The sequence below is a fragment of the Corvus moneduloides genome, chromosome 6 (genome assembly GCF_009650955.1).
Source record: "Corvus moneduloides isolate bCorMon1 chromosome 6, bCorMon1.pri, whole genome shotgun sequence".
In the NCBI taxonomy this organism is placed as follows: Eukaryota; Metazoa; Chordata; class Aves; order Passeriformes; family Corvidae; genus Corvus; species Corvus moneduloides.
In genome coordinates this window covers 39,884,049-39,905,234 of record NC_045481.1, presented here as the reverse complement: position 1 = coordinate 39,905,234, position 21,186 = coordinate 39,884,049, and the positions used below count along the sequence as shown (strand labels likewise).

The 21,186-nt window shown below is 44.9% G+C and overlaps 1 protein-coding gene across 3 annotated transcripts; it reads right to left on the bottom strand.

The window, feature by feature from the left end:
• Positions 1-340: 340 nt before the first annotated feature.
• Positions 341-20,909, bottom strand: SLC39A13 (solute carrier family 39 member 13). Of its 3 annotated transcripts, XM_032112045.1 has the most exons (11): positions 20,837-20,909; positions 16,163-16,261; positions 14,688-14,987; positions 14,127-14,240; positions 12,358-12,476; positions 10,968-11,111; positions 5,696-5,785; positions 5,104-5,154; positions 4,742-4,874; positions 4,509-4,608; positions 341-3,050 (listed from the first exon to the last, which is right to left on the bottom strand). In XM_032112045.1, exons 3-11 carry the CDS (start codon positions 14,953-14,955, stop codon positions 2,975-2,977), a joined length of 1,095 nt encoding a protein of 364 aa, XP_031967936.1. In that variant the 5' UTR covers positions 14,956-14,987; positions 16,163-16,261; positions 20,837-20,909; the 3' UTR covers positions 341-2,974. The 3 variants fall into 3 exon arrangements, with proteins under 3 accessions (XP_031967936.1, XP_031967938.1, XP_031967937.1); XM_032112047.1 differs by lacking the exon at positions 16,163-16,261 and having other exon boundaries at positions 20,837-20,904; XM_032112046.1 differs by lacking the exon at positions 20,837-20,909 and having other exon boundaries at positions 16,163-20,011.
• Between the last annotated feature and the right edge of the window lie 277 nt (positions 20,910-21,186).

The following is a 21,186-nucleotide window of genomic DNA, read 5'->3' as shown; positions in this document are numbered from 1 at the left end:
AAGTCAGAATGCAAGCTTTCCCCTGAAAGAGGAGAAACTTACTTGGTGATGCTTTTCAGGGAACCCAGAGCAGCAGTCAAGAATTATGATTGTACCACACTGCTCCTGGACAACAGTTCCATGGCAGTAAAAAGAAGAAACTGGATTAGAACATTTTCTTTCAATTGTGAAAGGCTGAGGAAAGTCTGGCAGCAGCTCAGATTCCAGACTGCTCTAGACTAACCCAGAGATATGTCTCTGTAATTCAAATGAAATTTGAATTGAATTTTTAAATCAAAGAAAAGTAGGAACTTCAAAAAAAGCCCAAACCAACCAAACAAAATAACCCAACAACACAAACCAACACGGAAAACCATTTATTTCATCTCTATTGTCTCCATGCAGAGCAGACCAATACAGATGAAGGGGGAAAATGCATAAGAGCAGCTGAAAAAATAGAGCTAGAAAATACAATTCTCTCTGCATTTCCAAAAGTGACAAATGTGGTGGAGCGATGCTCCATTTCCTCCCAAGGCTCTCAATCCTCAGCCCCAGGGCTGACGCAGTAGAAATCTATCAAACCCCTCCCTCCCACAAGCCCCATGCTACCTCCTACCAGGGTATCTTCCCAAGAACCACAGACTATCCATGCCTGTGATAGCAGCCAAGAAAAACAGCTCAGAAATTCTTTCTTCAGTGTCATCCACTTCACATTCCTGAACGCTGAGTATAAAATCCTGACTGTGGTTTTCAGTCTTGGCAAGGCTCAGTGCTGATGCAACAACGCCAACTCATGGGCACTCACCTGGCAATGCCTCAACTTAAATGCCAGCCTTATTTTGGGAAAGAAATCTGAGAAACAGCAGGCACAGCTTTCTGTGCAAGCCTGCTTCCTCCAGAGTCCTATTACAGGGTCTGCTTAGCTGCAGTCCCTGGGCAGGGGGAACCCCCAAAGCTACAACCAGAAGGTTGGCATACTCCCTCAGTCCCTGCAGGCTAACTGGACTAATCATCCTTCCAGGAAAGCAGGAAGTGGATGCTACCTTCAGACCTCAAGACAATTGAATGATGGAGAGAGTAGTTGGCACAGGAAGACAACTTTGTAAAAAGGGATAAAACAATTGCACTAAGCCTCCCTCCTTGTTGCAGTGGAACTAGTTACTAATGTCAGTCCAGGGAAAGGAAAGCTGAAAAAATTTCAGACAGCAGTTCCTGGGCAGACAGAACTGCAAGCATGAGCTCTCCAGCATTCACTGAAAAGCAGGACAGGAGCTGTCATAAAAAAGAACTGTGTCAACAGTTCAGGAATCTCTTAGGGAAGTAATGCCTCTGCTGTGGGCAGCATGCCTGCCTTGCTGCTCTGACCCAAATTGCCCTCTTAAGGCACGAGCCCTCTTGGTAAGGCCCTGTGCAGACTGGAGAGCTGTACTGCTTTACAAAAGCTGTTAAAAGACTGAGCTAAGTTGGTGCAAATCACACTGTGGCATCTGCTTTGTGTTCAGTGACTCCGCTAGTTCAATCACAACTGTTTTTAAACTAATTTAAGCAAAGCAAGGATAAGCTCTAGAGAAGGGATGATCTAGTAATTGTGCACATCTGTGGCAATAAAACATCCCTGTGGAATTACAGCCTGGTCAGCCCTGTGAGCTGGGATGGAAGAAAGCACCAGAATTTTATTTATTTTTTATTGGTCTCAATTTGCCAAAAATTTTATCCCAAGCATCACATAACAGAAAACTCCTCTTAGAGCATACTAATTGTCACCTTTCATATCCCTTTCTCACCTTACTTAGTATTTTCACCAGCAGTTTCAGCCTTCCCATTTAAAGGCTATCAGTATTATTTCTTATCCATTCATCCTCAACAGATGAACTCCACCATGAGGTAAGAACCCCAGAAACAGACTACCATCTACAGCACGCTCTTAAACAGTCTACACTGGACAGAGGAAAAGCTAATCAATTATCAGTTATCAGCTGCTGACCAAGCTGTAGTGTTCAAGCACCTCTGCCGTGACAGTCTAGGGGTGCTGCAGCATGCTGGGCAGGGCTAACATGCTACACCTCAAGAAAGCTCTGAAACATGGTATGGGACAGATGGTGCCTGAATCAGGTCTCAAGAGCAGGCTCAGAGGCTTGTTCAGCTAATGGTTATGAGGAGAAGGAGCTCAGTCACAACAGCTACATGGCTTTCCCTCCAGATGTGAGCGAGCTGGTAGTATGGCAATTGAAGAAACATTTATTTATCATTTATCAGATAAACAGCTGGGGTGTGCTGGCTACTGGAGTGGTTAGGGCTGAGGCAAGTAATCTCCAAGCTGAGTCATTTAATTGTAGTGACTAACCCTAAAGTGCCTCAAGCTTTTGGCTCAATTTCAACGTAAACAAACACAGATCAAAAGAGCTGGACTGCTGAGGCCAGTACTACCTTTAGGAACAAGTGGTGTCAGTGAAACACTGGAGATCAAGTTGGAAATGGTCTCTTCCCCTCTATCTCATAGCACCATCAACTTCTCATGGATAGGGGGTCCTGGCTAAAGCTGTTTATTGTTGCTTTGTCATGCCTGTTCTGCCTCCAGCCCTTAAAGTGGTAGGAAAAATCCTTTCTCTTCATCAGCTTCAGGAATCGCCTCTGTTGTTTTCATGCAAGAGCTTGGGAGGTGCAGTTCCATCAGAATGAACAGAATGAAACATCATTCGTCCATAGCGGAGCAGTTGTTCAGTTCATTTCTGCCCAGTGTATCTTTTGCTCCATAAAAAGCAACCAACCAAAAAAAGAACAGAAGCCCTCATGTGTGGATTTTAGCAGAACAGGGATAGGAAAGCCAGGGAATGAAGTCTTGCACAGCCAGACCTCTCTCTCACTGGCTTCTCATTCTAGCAGCCAGATCTGCACACACACACACGTAGGAAGTAACATTAGTGTTCCTTATTGCTTTGTAAAGCTCAGAGTCACTGTAGTGGCTCTGGGAGACATCATAAGGTCTGCGCAGAGGTCACTCAGTTGTGAGCGCGAGTAGCACCATGACTGTAATGCCTGTACACAGGAGCAGAATTTGCTGCAGGGAATTCCTGGGAAAGAAACAGCAGAATTAGGAGGAGCCATAGACCAATCCCCATAGGCAGCCGTGCAGAGCTCTCCAATGATTTGTTCTTTCCCCTTCCAAATCTACCACATGGAGAACACAACAGCTGTTTGAAGTCACTAACATGGATGAGAAGATCTTCCCAGCACTCCAAGTAAAGAAGTTGGCTATAAACTGGCATGTACTTGTTCCACTCATCTGCAAGGCCCAACTCCAGGTTTCAAAATCAATTCATGCTGATTCAGTCATGCAGCTATTCAGATACATATTCATGTCCTTTCACTCACAAGACCAGCACTTAGGCAGCATGTGCATAGACACTTTAGGGACTTCATCCAGCTAACAACTACAGTAACAGAAAAAAAACCCAAAACAATAAAATCGGCCATTCTTTTAGCACTGTCTCAGGTTTATGCTGGATTGAAGTGACTGTGTGCCTCCCACCTCTGCATATTCTGCCAACAACCTCTACCAGCACAAGAGGTTACCAACCCAAATTAACATTTCTCCACAAAATGTTCCTACCTCCTCAGATAGAACTGTGGAGCTGTTTTTTTGAGCACTGTTTCAGTCAAAATAACTAGGTGAACCAAGGCATCTTATTTGAAGTACTGAAGTTACTTGTCTTATTACAACTAAAATAGGAGGGAACATTCAGGGGCAGCTCTGCCAGCAGATCTGAGAGGGCCTTTACTGTGGAACAGCTGGATTTGCACCTGCTACAGCCTTAATTAGACTGCAAGAAACTAAAATAATACAGGAGGGAAACCCAAATGTACCGGAATATATATACCAGTGCAGAAGAGAGATTTCTGACGTGGATACAATGACAGACCATGAAATGCTGAGTGATAAAGAGAAGAAAACTATTCTTTTTCTACTCACACAGCAACACAGTGATATCTAATAAAAAATCAATAAGCAAGAGTGTAAAAACCAAATAATAAGAAGCATCACTTAACACAGTACAGTCAAACTCTGCCAACTGCTGTGAAAAGGAGGCTGCAGAAGCCCGAACTAATGGATAGGGTCAGAAAGGAATGACAGAAGGATAGATTCACATGTGGTTAACCAGACACACACACCTCTGTGGGGCCCTGGTTCAGACAGTCCCTACACCAGTACGTGCTGGAAGCTGAAAACACAGATTGGGCAGCGGTGTCCTTACTGGACATGTTTCCGAGGAACTTGCTCTATCTGACCCTGCTACATACTGTGCCAGCACAATCTCTGGGACTCACCCAGGTGAAGGCTCTCATGTTTTAGAGGGCCTTTGTAGTCCCATAAATGCAATAGATAGCACTGCAGTCTATTTTGATTCCAGCTTTGTCCATAGGATTTGGAAAGCTGGCAGTCATGCACTTCCAGAATAGGCACAGGAAAGGGTTATATCCCTCCCCCTGGCAGCAAGAATTGCTGCAGCAGAACAGGAGGGAGCACTTACCAAGGATTCTTTTCCTCCAGGAGATCAGGCACAACATTTACCAAGGCAATGTACAGGAATCCTCCAGAAGTGAAAGGGAGGATCCAGGCTACTGTTTCTCCTGCACAAACATGGAAAGCTTTGGTTATTACTGAGACAGAGCCATGGGAAACAACACAAAAGGGAAAGAAGATACACAAGGATGACAAACATTGCCTCCCCCCAATTCCCACAGAGGTCCCAGGGAACCTTACCTGCTCCTTTTGGTGACTGAGCACATATTGCAAAGCAGGCTCCTAGAATTCCCCCCAGAGCTGTGGAAAGCTGCATCTTGGCTGCACTCCAGCGGTCAAAGCCAGCCCGAAGTAGGATTGCAAAGTCTCCAACCTAAGAAAACCAAGAGCTGACAGTAAATAAACATGAATACTAAGCTGTCAGTCTCAAAGGCCATTTCAAACAAGGCCAGTGCTTCAAAACTGTTCTTGGTTTTCTTAGTCTCCCCAGAGGGAGCAGCCTTCAAGAAGACAAGAAAAGGTTAACCAGACTCAGACCTCCTCTTAGTAGATGAAGCACATTGTAATCCCCCTCACAATGGCAGGATACAAAGCCCTCTCACCTCGTGTGGGATTTCATGCAGGAGAATGGCCATTGTGGTTAGGAACCCAACCTGCAGCACAGAGAAAGTGATTAGGAAACAATCCCAGTACTCCTGGATGAATCCCATCAGGTCCCATACACTTACAGGGATCCAGCTGGAGCACCAGATCCCACATGACTGCAGGGCTGACTGGGAGTTTATCATTCTCACAGTCATGGTGCTCCAGCTTGGGCAATGAGAACCCCATAGCCCATCATCAGTGCTGAAGACCAAAGCAAAAATGCATTAAATGTCTCTGCCTTGTTCATGTCCCTGTTTCTGAGGTGACCACTCTTACCATGTTATTTCTGGACTGCCTTTTGAGTAGATGAGGGTAGGTGAGCTAATCCATCCCCTAATGCCAGTACAAATGACTGACATGTCCCAAATTTGAAGAAGCTCTGCATCAGAGGATCAGGATAAGGTTGGGTTTTACAGTAGCCTGCGTTTTCTTAGACAATTCCAGGAAGTAGGAAGGAACTCCTCACATTTTTTGGCTGTTTTGCATGTTGTATCACACTTGAGATAAGGCCTCTCCATTTCAATACACAGCTGGGGACAGAAACCTTACCTTTCTGCTAACCAGGAAGCTGGCTGCTACTGCCAGGCCGTGTGTGAAGTTATCAATGGTGTTGGCCAGCAGATTGAGGTATCCACTAATCTGCAAAGAGAAAGAAGGGCCCCTGATAAAGGAAGACACGTAAGAAGATAAAAGAGAGCACATGGCTTAGACATGGGTTATGCAGTCATGATCAGATGGGAAAGGTCAGACCATGATGCTTCTGCTGAAAATCTTAAACTATGTCAGTGCTTGAGTACACATTAAATGTAATTTTTCGTTTTAGAGTAAAACTAAGTTTTAGGGTAGGCAAGTATTGTCTGAGATTAGAATAATTACCATATGCAAATGATGAAGAGCTTTAGAAACAGAAAAAGAGAAAGGAAAAAGAAGAAAGCCAAAATTCAAGAATATACTTAATTCTAAGTCAAACCAATTTTAGCTAACACTGACTAATTTACACAGGTGACTGACTTCAAATATGACTTGATCTTGTTTTCAAGTCATGTACTTTAATATCCAACTGTTAAAATATCTCCTCTTCAAAAGCTGGCAAGAACAATGCAACAGAACAAATGCTGATGGAATGGCTTTCTATAACTAAATAAATCTTCAAGCATTGTACCAAAAAAGTTCGTGCTTGTGGGTTTGCTTTCCCTTAACAAAGAATCAAAAAGAGAAGATAGTGATGACAGTCACCAAAAAGCCACCTACGACAAGGCTGGATAGCATGTACCAGCATTTGCATATAAACGCATTTCTTAAAATTATAAGCATAAAGCAGCTGCCTTCCTCACAAGACCATCTCCATATCAGACTTCCCTATCATTCTAACTAGGGTCACCTCCTGACAAAATCTGAGTATTTGACCTGAAGTGATTTACGATTTACCCCAGCTCTTTAGCTCATAGGTTTTTGGGGGTTTTTCCATCGTATTTAACAAAAACTACTGCATGTGGGTCCTGAGATACTGCAGTTCACTATATGGCACTTCAGTTTAAATTATTATCAAATGGGTGTTAGCCCATATATCACACTGTCTCTGGACTGCAAGAACTCCAGATACAGGGCAGTATCCAATGAGTGGAGAGACTACCTAGAGACTGTGACGCATTAACCTCTTACTTCACCATAGCATCATATGCCAAAGTTCCACTGGACAACCACAAGTGCTAACGGACTTCATTAGCTCTTTTTGGTCTTGTGCTCTTCCCTGTTTCTATCAACTCTGCTTGGGGCACCTTTCCTGTCTGTCATTTGTATGCCACAGCTCAGGAGCCTTCTGTCAAATCTCTCTATCCAAAGCACCAGCATTCTGCAGGGCACTATTACTGCACTATCTTGGGGCACTTTTGTAGCCTCTAAATTTTTTAAAGTGCATTGATGACTAAATATGAAAATTAAGGATTAAGCAAAGCCTAGCTCACTTTTAAGTAATAATCTAAGTAACATCTCCACAATGAATGCAAAAGAAGATCCCTGCATGTTTTTTTAAGAAAGGAAACACAAATAGAAGCATGCAGGCAGACCCAAGAATGGAGCAGTTTTACTTCTCATTCTTGATACTCTCATTCCTAGACAGTCAAATATGACTGTCTAAAATTCTCCTTTTCATGCTGTTTTTTTACACGACGGCGTTTTCCCCACAGGATAATAATAATTATTCACAGAAGTTTTGCACAAAAATGCCTTCCCATACCACCGTATAGGGAAAAAATAGACTTCATGATTAAAACATTATGACTTTTTGTTGTCAGTGGCTTGGGCAAAAGCTGTCACTGAAAGAAGCAAAGCTTTGGAGTGCTCAGAAATAAATTGGGTTGATTTGACAGTTATGAGCCTCTGACATTTACATTCTGCAAATCCCTAATAGGATGTTCTCATTGCTCATAAAGAACACAGCCAGATGAAGTGTTTATGTTCATGATTCAGAATTAATGTCACTGTGTAATAAAACATACTTCCACAAATCAACAAGGACCCCATGTGCCACAGGGAAAAAGAAAGAATAGGCAAGGCAAAAGTACTGTACACAATGTTTTTACTTGAGGGAATAAAGGCTGCAAGGAGGGACAGAATTGATCTATGTTTGCATGCAAAGAAAACCTCCCACCTGCCGTTTTCAAGCTAGGACAAATTCTAGCAGCAGCTAAAAAGCAGAAGTTCTAACATATATGCGGACAATAGTCAACTGATTACAACTTACTAATCATTAAGCCCTGAAGGGTGACTATGTTCATTTAATTAGTATCTTCCCCTTTTTGTCTGCTGAAAAAATAGGGGTTTCTGAGTGAATAGGAGAACCAAAAAAATCTGTCAGGCTATGGATTTCACTCTTTTCTTTGCGAGTACCTACTCTACTCACTCCCAGCAACACCGCTTCCCTGCACGTGCCCTGCCCAGCAGCACGGCGTGGCAGCCACGTCCCCAGCCAGGCGGAGCTGCCGGGCAGCATGCAGCGCCCGAGCTCTGACAGGGCATTACTTTGCATTCCTCCTCTACTGTCATGCTGATTTTTTATGAAACTTGCAGAAATTTGATCACCCTCAAGACTCCTAACCTCTCTTGAACTCAAGGAAATTAATTATGGGTTCAAAAGTTATTGAAAATGAAGGGCAGAACAGATGGACAGACAGATGGAATGACTGCCTATGTTGTTGCCTAAGGAAACAGGCTAACAGCGCAGGAGTATCTTGGTAGGTTTGATAATTTCCAACCTACTAGGAAGACTATTAAAATATTCGAATTATATGATCAGAAGGTAGAAAGTTAGAACTACACCCATTGAGTCCTTGGTTTCTAATTCATGCATATCGGCATACCGTCTGAACAGATGTGTTAGGATTTTAAAGCTAGAAGGGCTCTCCATGGTTGTCTAAACCTTCCACATAACACAACTGAAAGAATTTAATTTAACTTGTGCACAAAGTTCATTGTTTCTTAAGCTATAATATACTCTGTAGAGAGCAGCTTAAACCACAGCTTAAAGCTGACAAGTGACAAAAAATCTGTTATCTCTAAGGTAAGTTGGTCCATTGGCAAGTTCCCCTCAGTTAGAGAGTTGTCTCTAAGTTCTAGTCTGCTACTGTTTGCTGTAGCTGTAACTATTCAAATTTAGTCATTCCTCTTACACGGGTATTTGCATACTCTAAGTCACCCTTGATCTGTCATGACTACAGAGCTAAAGTAAAGAAAACCACTTATCATGTTCTGCAAACTTAAAATATTATTTAATCTCTTTCCTGACTCCTTCACAAATTATCAGTAGTATTTTGGATATTTGGAATAGCACTACTGGAAAAAGTCAGATAGCTGTTTCATTACTGCTATACAGAAAGAGGAACTCTCACCTCTCCTCTTACATATTGTTTCCTACTCACCCATCCTCTTCTGGCTGTAGCATCATAAGGGAAGAATGTGTTCAGACAATTTCCTACAGTAACCCTCATATGATTTTCCAAGGCATTGACTATCTAGAAACTATCCCTATCTTGTAAATACGATCTGCAGTCCTTCTTAATCTATTCCTTGTAATTGCATGTATCAAAACCTGTTAAAAATTTAGCACTTTTGATGAAGTTACTCAGTTTAGCTGCTATCACTGACTTCATGCAGTCACAATGTGCCATTTATGTAATGCAGTACCTGCAAATGTGAAGATACACTGTTTTTATAAATAATGACTTAGAAAAATCATATCCCACCAGTGAACAGATTTGAGGGGGGCTGCATTAAACCAGTCTCTTTTGATAACATAGAATAACAGATTTTTAATACAGCTAATATTAGCAAAGTTTATTAGAATGGGGGAGAAAGTTATGTTTTATATACATCTGTCGTGACCTTTATTAAACAATTTTATGCCTGAATAAAAGGCAGGAAAAATGTCTCATTGATAAGCATTTATCTTACATAAAATCATATCAGTTAGCATTAATTACCTTTTTTTTAATATTAGCACTATGCCCTGAGTAATTGTATCTCCTATCAGTGTTTCATTTCTACTTGAAATCAGCAGTCTATAGTTCCTTATATAAACCCTTCCAAAATTAGGGCACAATGTTTCATAACCCAGTAATACTGGTGTCTTCACTACTACCACCTCTAGAAACATCCACATGGCACCTTGCAGTTTGTGCAGTGTTATGTACAAATTACATGAATGTGACAGATGTCAAAAATACTCAATGACCTCAGCATAACTTTGATGTTCTGTAGGAAGAGCTATAAAGTTACAGCAAAACAGACTTAAAATAGAAAGACTGAAGAGCCTCTGCCTGACCACATATCCAGCTTTGGGCTAGTTCATGCAAGCACACTTTCTGTTTATAGCTACTCTCATACAATCTTGCACATTTTTATGGGCTTTCAAACTCGAATTGTAGGTCCTCCTTCACCAAAGCAGTTGTTACTCTTCCACTTGTAATGTTCACTCAGAAAAGGGTTTTCCACAATACAAAGATAGTAACATTGAACTGAAAGCAAGGCCAGTGTAAGGGTTATCCACTTCCCAATGGTACAGGACTCCTCTTCCACCTCTAGTCCTATAAGCTTGCTGATCTCCCGTATCCCAGCACTACAGGCTGCCTGTCTACATGCCAAGCTGATTCAAGAAGTTAAGTTAGGAGAGAAACAGACCGGGGGGTGGGAGGTGGGTATGTGGGTGTAGACAAGCAAATTCTTTGCCTGTTTAGCTCCCTGAATAGGCTCATTGTGAGGTCAGATGAGATCCAGTGCAAAGGAAGCAATGGGAAATACAGGTTTGGAGACAGAAGTGGACAAGAAGTCCTTTTTGGCAGCAGATAAACTGATAATCTGAGAAACTGAACTTTTAAGTTCTACACCGAGTAGCTTCAACACACCTCCTAAAGGTGTCAAAACACTTCCAAAAGGTGCCTTAAAAGGAAAAGTATAGCTCACAATCAGTACAATGCAGGCAGTAGGGAACAGAGAAATCATGGTGCAAAAAATCAGGCAAATGAAGACATACTGACTATAAAATACAGAGTAACAAAACATGAAAGTCTGTATTTTTGGTATCAGAATTCAGCCAAAACACACATCATCAGACTTATGCCTTTATAATACTGGCTTTGCCTCTTCTGCATACGCTGCAGTGTAGATTTTCTCCAAGTCTGCTATTTCTTCCCTGCTGTGACCAGGACAGACACTTTGACAGAGCAAAATTAACCACAACTTGAACACTGAGTTCCCCACTCAGGCACAGTTTTTTCCACACACAATTCCTGACTAAAAAGTGAAGGGGAGTTTGTGCGTGTCTTACCTTGATTCTGTTGGGTTTTGGACCAGACTGGAGAGAGGAGCCATTACACTGAGCTCGTGTTCTTTGGGACTGGCCTGCCACCTTTGGCAGGGGGCACCCACTTCCATTGGGAATCTTTCCAGATGGTGCTTTGGAATCACAGTCCTAAGTTAGGGGAAACAAACTTGTCACTGAATTTTTTTCAGTGATGAACATGCATGAATCAGGATCAGAAATCCAACCTTCACCCTTAATCCTTTTGTCCTTACAATGTGACTCAGCAGCTTTGACACCCCAGTTTAATAACAACTGCCAGAAATGAGACAGCTTCAGAGAGCATTCTGAGATCTGCCCCGAAAGGCAACAAGAGCTAAGACCTCCCAGTCCTCAAGAGAAATAGAAAGAGGAGGAATTGGAGTCACAGTCCCTTGGCATGGGTCAGGTTTCACTAGAAAGATAAGGGACTGAGCCTGCCCCGCCTGTGAGCAGCTGCTGCCCAGAGAAATACAACTCCATCTGGGCAGGAGATGGGAGGGAAAAGAGTCTTGCTCTCCCCAGTGCATCAGAATAACGAAGTCTACAGAATTATTCTACATCCAGGATCATCATCTTCCAAACAACAAGACATTTATCTAGGATTTCAGCCTCTCTCTAAATGAGAAGATGAAGTTCCCTTCAGGCATTAAAGTCTCACATTGAGTCAAAGTTAACAACTAATTGCTCTTATGTAGCACCTGACCTGCAGTTTCACCTCTCAAAAGTCATGGCACAGCAAGGAATCAACAGTCTAAAGGAGCTGCAACTAGGAGTTGTGCAGATGTCTGAAGACTAGGTGCTCTTCTCTATCTTGGAATTGCCTTCTGGTACCTCATCTACATCTCCCCTTTGCAGGTGGGTGACTCCTTTGAACTTAGTATCACCCGGCCAGTCATAAACCCCTTCTACCACACAGTTACCCAAACAAACATCTGGTCCAGGACATAACCAAGAAGAAACATCTTCAAGAAGGCTGGCCTTTGTCATGACTGAGAACTCAGGAAGAGAATGAGTCATGATGGGTCAGTGGAACATGCATCAGCAAGCTGCCACCCCTCAAAGCTTACTTGAGCAAAAGTCTCATTTGCAGAGTGCTGCAGCTCCCAGTCCCCACAAAAGAGGAGCTCTCTTTTACACTTACGACATAAAGAACAAAACCAAACCAGAAGTGAGAAATCTCAGTCAAAACCACAGACCAAAAGCCTGAAGATGAAATCTACTCCTACAGACCAGAGACAAAAAAGTGGCAATGGGCAACGACAAGGTACTCACAGCTACAGGATCATTTCCTGATGCTGTCAGATAGGGCAGATAAGGTGTTTAGTACAGAGCTTCAAATATAAGAGCACTCCCTCCCCTCAGGCTGCTAACTTACCATACCAGGGTACTCCTCCTCTTTCTCTAGGAAGATCTTCTCTAGCACCAGGAAGGTCAGGAAACCAATGATCACCCAAAGACCCAAAAGCTTCTGCTGCTGAAAGCTCTGCCCTTCTCCTGAAGGACAAAAGAGAAATCTTCATGTCTCTATAAAGTACATACTTTTTCATGCAGTTCCAAGACAAAAAAATAAACGACAATAGAAGAACTCCATGCGAGGTAAGAGGAGTAAAGACATCTCAAAACAGATTAGGTTAACTCGCTCATTCTTGATCTAACAGATATCATCATCTTGAGACACTCAGAGTGAGAGCTACCATCCCTTTTTCTGCACTAGCTCAACCCAGAATATTTCCTGACAACACTGGGAATTTCCCTGAGCTCCAGAGGCAAGTGAATATTACATCAACAAAAATCCAGCAGCTATACCTACTGAGCAGCAAGCCCTGACATGAAATCTGCCATTAGTGGAATTACAGACTCACCTTCCCCTTTCTGTCACACCTCAGCAAGTTATTAAGCCCAAAGCTATAAACTTCCTTTTCAATTACAGGCAAGCTTGTGAGATGATAATGATAACCCATTCAGCCTCACTGCAGAAATGGAAATTGCATTGCAATGGAAGAACAGAACGACTCTGTAACAAGACTTACATGGGTCAAGGAAACCTTTATGCTTCAGGTCAGTCTGAGAGAAGCAAACAAGCTTAAGCAGGAAGACAGAGTAATTTGGGAACCACTGTAGAAAGTGGTGAAAAAAAGGACAGCAGGTTCTGCTGACAGTGCTAGTGCTGTGAGGAAGAAGAAGACTAAAGGCCCAGCAGATTTGAAACCCCAGGACACAGGTGCAAGAAAGTCTGGGAAACCCAGGGCGTCATCTTCCCTCTCTCACATTTTCAGCAGGGAAATGACTTCTTGGTTTCTCAACAGGTGGGATGCAGCAGCACTTGCCTTCTATGATATCAGTTTGCTGAAGCAGAGAGATACAAACATCACAGGTTTCAGCAACCTTGGCTATCTGAGGGATGAAGGAGCTACACTGATACCACAAGGTCTATACCAACTCAGTGTTTAGTTTGCTGGCAAATACAAGTTTCTGCCACCTGCATTTCCTTTTTCTTTCTCTGTGCGACCCTCCAATCTTAATTATGGCTCTATAGACAATGTTCCATGATTTCTCATGGAGCAAAGATTACAACACATGAGCTCCCATAGATCAAAGCATCCAACAGAGGGGGCCCAGTTAGTGCCTAGAAAGAGGCTCTATGAGTAACACCGTTATAGGGACAGATTTGTTAAAAAGGTGCACCTGATTCCCAACTAAGATGGTGAACATGGTCATGTACCAGACCACATACACATTCATAACCTGCCATAAGGTTAAAGAAGCAATCCCTTTCCTTAAAGAAAGGACGAAGGAAAATCAACAGAGATTTACAGGAGTCCAAGGCAAGACAGAAGTCAACAGAGAAGAAAACCATTCCAAGTTACTAAACATAAAGAAACCACAGCCAACTGAGGAAGCCTCTAATTTCAAAGTCTTTGGAGGACTGCTGAGTACAAAGATGAAGTATTACGTGTGTTGTTTTTTTCCTCACATCCTTCCCTAGGCATTTGCTTTTATATACTGCATGAAAAAGGATACCAGCCTAGACCAGTTTTTGGGCTGCCCCAGACTGGCTGGTCTTGGGCCTTCAAGATGGAACAGACTCAAAACGTAGCAGAAGGCATAGGACAAGCTGCTTCCAGGGACATAAGACTCTCATACCTGTTGTTGCACTGCATGTGTAGGCCCAGGCTTCAGGAAGCAAGTGCAGAAACACATTTCCCAGTAGTCCACCAATTGCAAAACTCAACAACTGCTTCAAACGGCGTGACCCAGCTAAATTAAAAAAAAAAAAAAAAAAAAAAGGGAAGAAAAAAGAAGCAAAAAACTGATCACTACTCAGCCAGGAGCCAAAACATCTCCAGCTGAGATTTTGCACAAAAAACCCCAAATTGGAAGCATCTGCAAAGCAGCTTTCAAAGGAGAGAGCACAGACTAACTGGAGTGCAAGAAAAAGCCCTTGCACCACTTGGCTGGGACAGAAGTGTGTGGGAGGGTCCTGAACCAAGCAGGGTGAAAAACAATTTGTACAAGCTCCATCCAGGGCTTATATTTGTCAAAGGACTCCCTTTCAAATTCACAGGTATAGACTAAAGCACCGAAAACAGACTGTCTATTTTAGAGAATAACATTTCTGTGACAAGGTCCTGTTCACCACTGTGCTGCTCTGTCACGTCCCAGGACATGTGGCTTCAGAAAGGCCAATGCAGTTGGCAGGTTTACCTTCTGACCGCAGCGCAGCTCCTGTCTCAAGGGGGATCACCAGCAAGGGGAAGACCCCACTCAGCCCCACCATGAAGGAACCGATGAGGGAACAGATCCAAGCATCCAGCCGCTCGCTGCTGAAAAGGTGTCCCCAGGACTCTGCCTCCTTGTCACACACAGAGCCAGAACTGGCAGCAACATGACTCCTCGGGAGCTGCTGAGCTTCACAGGCCGCGATCAGAAACAAGGAGAGTGTCCCATCAAGCAGAAGTTTTTGTTTTGTCATTGCTAAGTGGTCTCAGCCGGGCTGGCCAATCTCTGAAAAGGGAAGGGGGAAGCAGTCCTGAAAACATGCTCAACTCTCTGTCCCACCATCCCAGAGAAAAAGCCTTGGCCACACCAACCCCTCCCTTCAGTGTCTTAGCACAGGCATGAATACCCATGTGGAACACCTGAAACTCTTCCTGATTTCAACACAGCAGTAAAGGACAGAGAGGCTGTTTATCAATGGGTGTATGAAACTGCATAAGACATCTTGGGAAGGCATCCTGCTTTCACTATTTCCCTTCAGATGGGCTGGACAAGGACTCCAAGTACCCTTGTTCTTGCCCTTCAGCATCCCAAGGCTTCAGAAAAAGGTATTGACCAGAGATGCTACCCAGTTAAGTCTCCTCTTTGCCATGGAACAGCACCCATATAACAAATTAGGATGCAAGACAGGCAACATAACAGAGGTCTGTAAACTCATGAGTGGTGAAAAGACGGGGAACAGGGTAGATTATTCACCATCTTGTCACACACAAGTGCTGACACCCATCCACATGGAGCCAGTCAGGGTCAGCTTCAAAACAAACAAATGTGACACTTCATCAGCAAGTAACTTGTGTAGTAGCATTTCTCCAAAAACGATGAAAAATTTTACATCAAAAGACAGGACAAGTAATAGAAAGACAAATCTATTTATTGTTAATGGTTAAACAGCTCACATTAGGCTCAGGAAATTCCCGGATATGAGAGGAGTTGGAGACTGGAAGTGTACTTGAAAAATACCATATCTACTTGTCCTGTTTTTATCCTTTAGGTCTCTTAGTCAAAATCAGCACAGCTGTTAATAAGAGCTCTGCAGTCACAAGAAAACTGGAGAAGAGGGCATGTTAGAAGAGAAAAACAAAGATAATTACACTCATTGACAAATAGGGAAGGAAAGCAAATTATGTAAAGGCTGAAGTACAAATGTTCCTTCAATCTCCAGAAGAAAAAGTGAAATGTGACAAGTAAAATTAATTTGGAAATGGGAGAAAAGGGTGGGTTAGGAAAAGACAGACCTAACAAATGTTCACAAAACAGCTCTTCAGTGAGAGGTAATAACAGCATTCACCCGAAAGCATGTAAGAAACCAGTCTAATCTCTGAAGCATTAGTGACCATCTTTGAAAATTTACAGGGGTATGGGAAGGCCACAAGAAGGCTGGAGAAGCATCATGCCTCACCTACCTTTATTAAATGAAAAAAAAAGGTGGGAGAAGTTACACACCAGTAACTTCAATCCTCTGAAGGACTCTTGATCAAATTAAATGATCAGTTTGTAGTTACCTATAAAATAAGAAATTGATAAAGATATCAAAGTATTAAGTAACAGCCAGATAGAAAGGGACCTGAAATTCTCAAGACAAAATTCACAGTGTTGGAGCCAATCTAAGGGCCCACTGTGGATGAAAAGGGTGGTGTTACCACCTTGTCCCCCCACCGCTTCAGGAAGCATCACCTCTCCATGCTCACACCAGACTCCACCAGTGAGCAGCATCAGAACAAACAAGCAGGAAAAACTTTTTTAAACTCATGGCCCTTTGCCAGTTTCAGTCCCTGAACAAAAACACTGCAGGAGCAAGGCCAAGCTGCAATCAAAAGCAATCAAAAAGAAATTAAGGGACAGGGTCCCATGGCTCCTATGAAAGAGAACACCAATCTCCAAGCACAGTGACCACGGACATCAGGAGCAGGGAGGCAAGAAGCAATCACTGAAGACACTGGCTTGGCTAGTTGTGCAAGGACCACTAATGCTATCAATTTTTTCTTACAATGGAAAAAAATAAAATCCCTCAACACAGCAAGTTCAAACCAGCTCAGGATTTTGGGGCGTCCTATTGCAGTGTTTTGATCTGGCTGCAAGAACCCCACACCTACCTGTAACCTGCTATCAAACCAATCTCAGTAAAGATCAGTACAAAACAGCACACTAAGGGCAGGGGAGGCAGGTGTGGAACCAAATGGAAATGACAGAACCGTAAGTCCAACATGCCACAAAGAACAAGCATACACTGATTGAGAAATTAGATTCAAGCCAGCAGGCTTATGTTGCTACACAAGGGTAAATGTCATCCTGGGACACAGCAGTAGCGCCATTGTAGGCCTCACACAGGTGAGACTTCAGCCAACAGGCCACATCCAGCCCCACATATTCTTCCTCATAAAACACATGCAAAAATCTGAGAAACAGCAGTGGAAAGAAACAAAAATTAAGAGTGTAGAGAGCATGACCTGGAAAAAAACCAAGGACCTGGGTGTGTTTAGATTTAAAAAGGTAACACCAAAGGAACAGAACAGCCTGCATACATTGAAAGTCACAAGAAAGGGGGAAAGTGCTCAACTCTTCCTCCACATCAGTTCCAATGGTAAACAAGATTTAGCCTGAATATGAAGAAACAAATTTACCTACTGCCAAAGTGCTGATACACTAAAAAAGGTTATCTAGGATGCAGAATCTCCAGCACTGTTTTTTGTTGGGGTTTTTTTGGTTTGTTTTGGGGTTTTTTTGAATTTCGAGAAAAAAACAGCCGATGCAGATACCAATTCATCGCAAAGATTAGATCCCTACTTTGAAGTCCTTCAGGCCTACAACCCTTCCCACCCTCAAGTGGGCCTGATGGACATCCTCATCCTTTATGATGGGATTAGACCTATAAAATGGCTGAGAACTTTGTGAGGAACACACCAAAAATAAATCAGAATTATACAACTATACATGCTTATGAAGAGGCGACAAACACACACAGCTCTGCACTGATGGGAAGCAGTGCAAATCTCTTCTGCAACATCATCACAGCTTTTGAGAATCAATCTGGAAAAGTAAATACTGCAATTGATTCAACAGGTCGATTTCATGCATTTCATTCTCCACACTCACAACCCACATAAGCCCCAAAGGACACCTGAAAGGGTCTTTGAGACTCAGAGGCAGTAGCACACAGGACAAAGGGCACGTCCAGGACTCTGAAAAAGGTCTGCATACTTGGCTTCATGTCCCTCTTCCAGCCGCAAAAGGCATCAGGTTCCTCCATAAGGGGATGGTGGTGGAAAATAAATGGGTATAAAGACGTAAAAAACTGATTCCCCTAACTCACATTAATGTCGGTCAGTTTTCTGTGGCCCACAGGTTTTTATTCTGCTGTTACTCACATGAGGGAAAAGCAGCACATTTCTTTACTCCCGTGCAGTCAGACCATCATTATATCATGCCTCAGGAACAACCTCCTATCTCATGCAATAAATTCCTCATGTTTATAAAATATCTACGAGAAACTCAGTGTATTGTTCAGGACACACCTGAACTGCTCCTTGTGTCCAGATAATTATTTAGAGCATATTCCCAGCATTCCATTCCAAACACATCATAACCTCATTCCAAACACATCATAACCACTTGCTCAAAAAAAGAAAAAGCACTTTTTATCTCTACAGCCCCTTTGCTTCTCCATCTCATTAGTACATTAGCAAAGTCTCTAAATTCAAACACTCAAAATGGTTGCTCCTATGACAAATATTTAAGTGGAAGAAAATAAGCAGTGAAGACATAGTCATAGGAAAAAACTGCTCAAAAGGAAAATAATACCTGTCAAAACAGTTGCAAAGGGTGGAAGAAGTCTCTACCCACCCTTAATTTTAGACAACAGCATCTGTTTTAGGAACCCAGTCAGAGAATGTCTTGGGAAATTTCTAGAGAAAGCACTGCAGGTTCTCAGAGACATCTGTGGTCACAAGGCAGAGGCATAACCAGGTTCAGAGATGTGTTTTCTCAAGAAGGGTTTCTCACATATTTAAGAGCATGCAACCCTCTGGGAGAAAAATAGCCAGCGGGTCACTGACTTATCAGTTTTGACAATTCTCTGTCTGGGATCACAGCTCCCAGCTGTGCTTGATTCACAGACTGGTGACCATTATCACTGGCAGCACTCTCCAGAGCACCACGTGTCTGAACATTCAGGAGTCAGCTCTGCTCAGCTCCTTCTGCAACGACCACAGGACTAGAATAACCATTAGGTTTTCCCAGCCCAGAAAGAACAAATAAATGAGAATTTGCCATTTACACACTCCTGAGCAGGGGCAGAGGAAGCTGCACATCAAGCCAGGCGACCCATGAGGCTCATAGGCCCTCCCCTACCTCATAGTGCTCACTGAGCACCTCTGTACCAGGCAGTGACTGAGAAAATACGGACAAAATTAAAATGCCAAGGCAAAAACCTACTGGAAAAGAAAAAATGAAATACTGACATGATGACTATGCTTCTATCTATTACTCTTTTCCTAGATACTCTGCCCTCTCAGACCACACTCTCAATGCAATTGCTCACTGCCACATAATAACATTTTAGATGTTGTTGAAGGGAAAAAAATTAAAAGAAAAGGCTTTTTTACAAGTGTTTTGCCTGGAAGCCAGTTGCCTGGTCTTACAGTTGCAGATGAGTACTGCATGGAATGGAAAAAAGTTATTTTCCAGGGAGGAAGCATAATTTTCAGCCAAAAAATTCTACATGAGCCACCTCCCTCCATTAGCCCCGTGGAGAGTTCTGAATTCCTCCTGGAAACTCTGACCTCGGCAGAGGCACAAAAGGTCTCCAGTACTCCGTGAGCACTCCCTTCTCTCTGAATCACTGCCCATCTCCAGGGAATGGACTGCTCTGGTGGGACCCTTCCCTTTTGCCTCATCCCACTCATAAAAAACCACTCTGCACAGACTCACATTTCTGCAAATGACAGCGTGCGCAGCTAAAAGCTGGGGACGCACAGGGTTACAAACAATGGGGTATCGCAGATCAGAACAGATTACAGAGCCGGGACAAACCTACGAACTGGCAAGGAAGGCAAGTGAAACCGACTGAACACTAACGGGGCTTGAGAGACTGCGACTCCTTCCCCATCTTGCATCCTTTCATCCCTAGGATGAAAAAGGGAAGTTTGAGGACCTGGCAATGGAGTTCATTCCCTCTGGGCTAGGTGGGATTTCTCTCCTCCCAGCCTACTCTCCGTGGCAGCCCGAAGCACAGGCCAGGCAGACCGCCCCGCTCCCGCTGCCCTCCCCCAGCCCGGGCCGGGCTCCGGCCCCGCTCTCACCGCAGGCTACTAACGCGGCGGGCCCGCTCGTGGCATTGTCTCTCACATCGCGGCGGATGGGACAGACAGCGAGGGTTTTCCATTTGAGGAACGCTGAGCGATGCAAAGCGAGACATATTTGCCGCGGGGCGTATTAGTAATGAACGCTGCTCACGCACCTTACTGGAGCAGCACATTAGTTGCCGCCCGGGGTCCCTGTGCCACTGTGGCCGCGCAGACCCGGCCCCCCCGCTCCGCGCGTTCCGCGGGGCAGCCCCTGCGCCGAGACCTTCTCGCGGCATCGTCTGCCGGAGGAGGGACTTCCAAAACTTTCTCAGCTGCGTCCCGCGGGGACTGAGCTCGCAGCCCCGGACACCCCCGCAGCGGCAGCTGCACGGCGTCGTTTCCCCGGCGAGCTGCGGCAAAAGCGGGCTGCAAGGGGGGACGCGGCCCCGGGAGCCCAGGGGCAGCCGGGGCCCCGGAGAAGGCGGCGCGCAGCCCACGGTCCCGCCGGGCCGGGACACGGCTACCGGCAGCAGCGGCCCCGCCAGGCGCTCCCCGCCACGTCTTTCCCAAAGTTGTCCTTCGCTCGGCCGGGCCAGGCCTCGCCACAGCCGGACTCGGCTCCGCTGCGTGCGGCGCTGCCCGCCTCCGCTCACCCCGTCCCACCGCCGCCCGGGGCTGGGCTGAGCTCAGCTCCGCTGCCGCACCCGGCCCCCACCGTCCCCCGTCGCACCGCAGCGGCCGTGACCCGGCGACCTCCGCCCCCGGCTGCGCCCCCGGGCTGCCAGCCGCAGTTACCGTGCGCCGCCACCGCCGCCGTGCCCCGGGCCGCCGCTGCCATCCAGCCGCGGCTCGGCGCGGGCCTGCCCCGCCCGGCGGCCCCTCGGCTCCGCCTCCCCCGGCCGGCCACGTCGGTCCCGGCCTCCTCGGCTCCCCCGCCGCCGCCCCGCCGGGCATCCGCCGCCGCCCCGCGCTTCCGGCCGCCGTGGCTGTGTCCAGCCGGGCCGTCGGGGCGGCAGCGGGGCTCCCCACGGGCACGTCCGCACGGCGGAACAAAGTGCCGGGAAACAGCTCCTCGCGGCTCGTACGCGGTGCAGTGTCTGTACACATCGCCCCAGCGGGCTGCTGGGGCACAAGCGCGCGTGCTG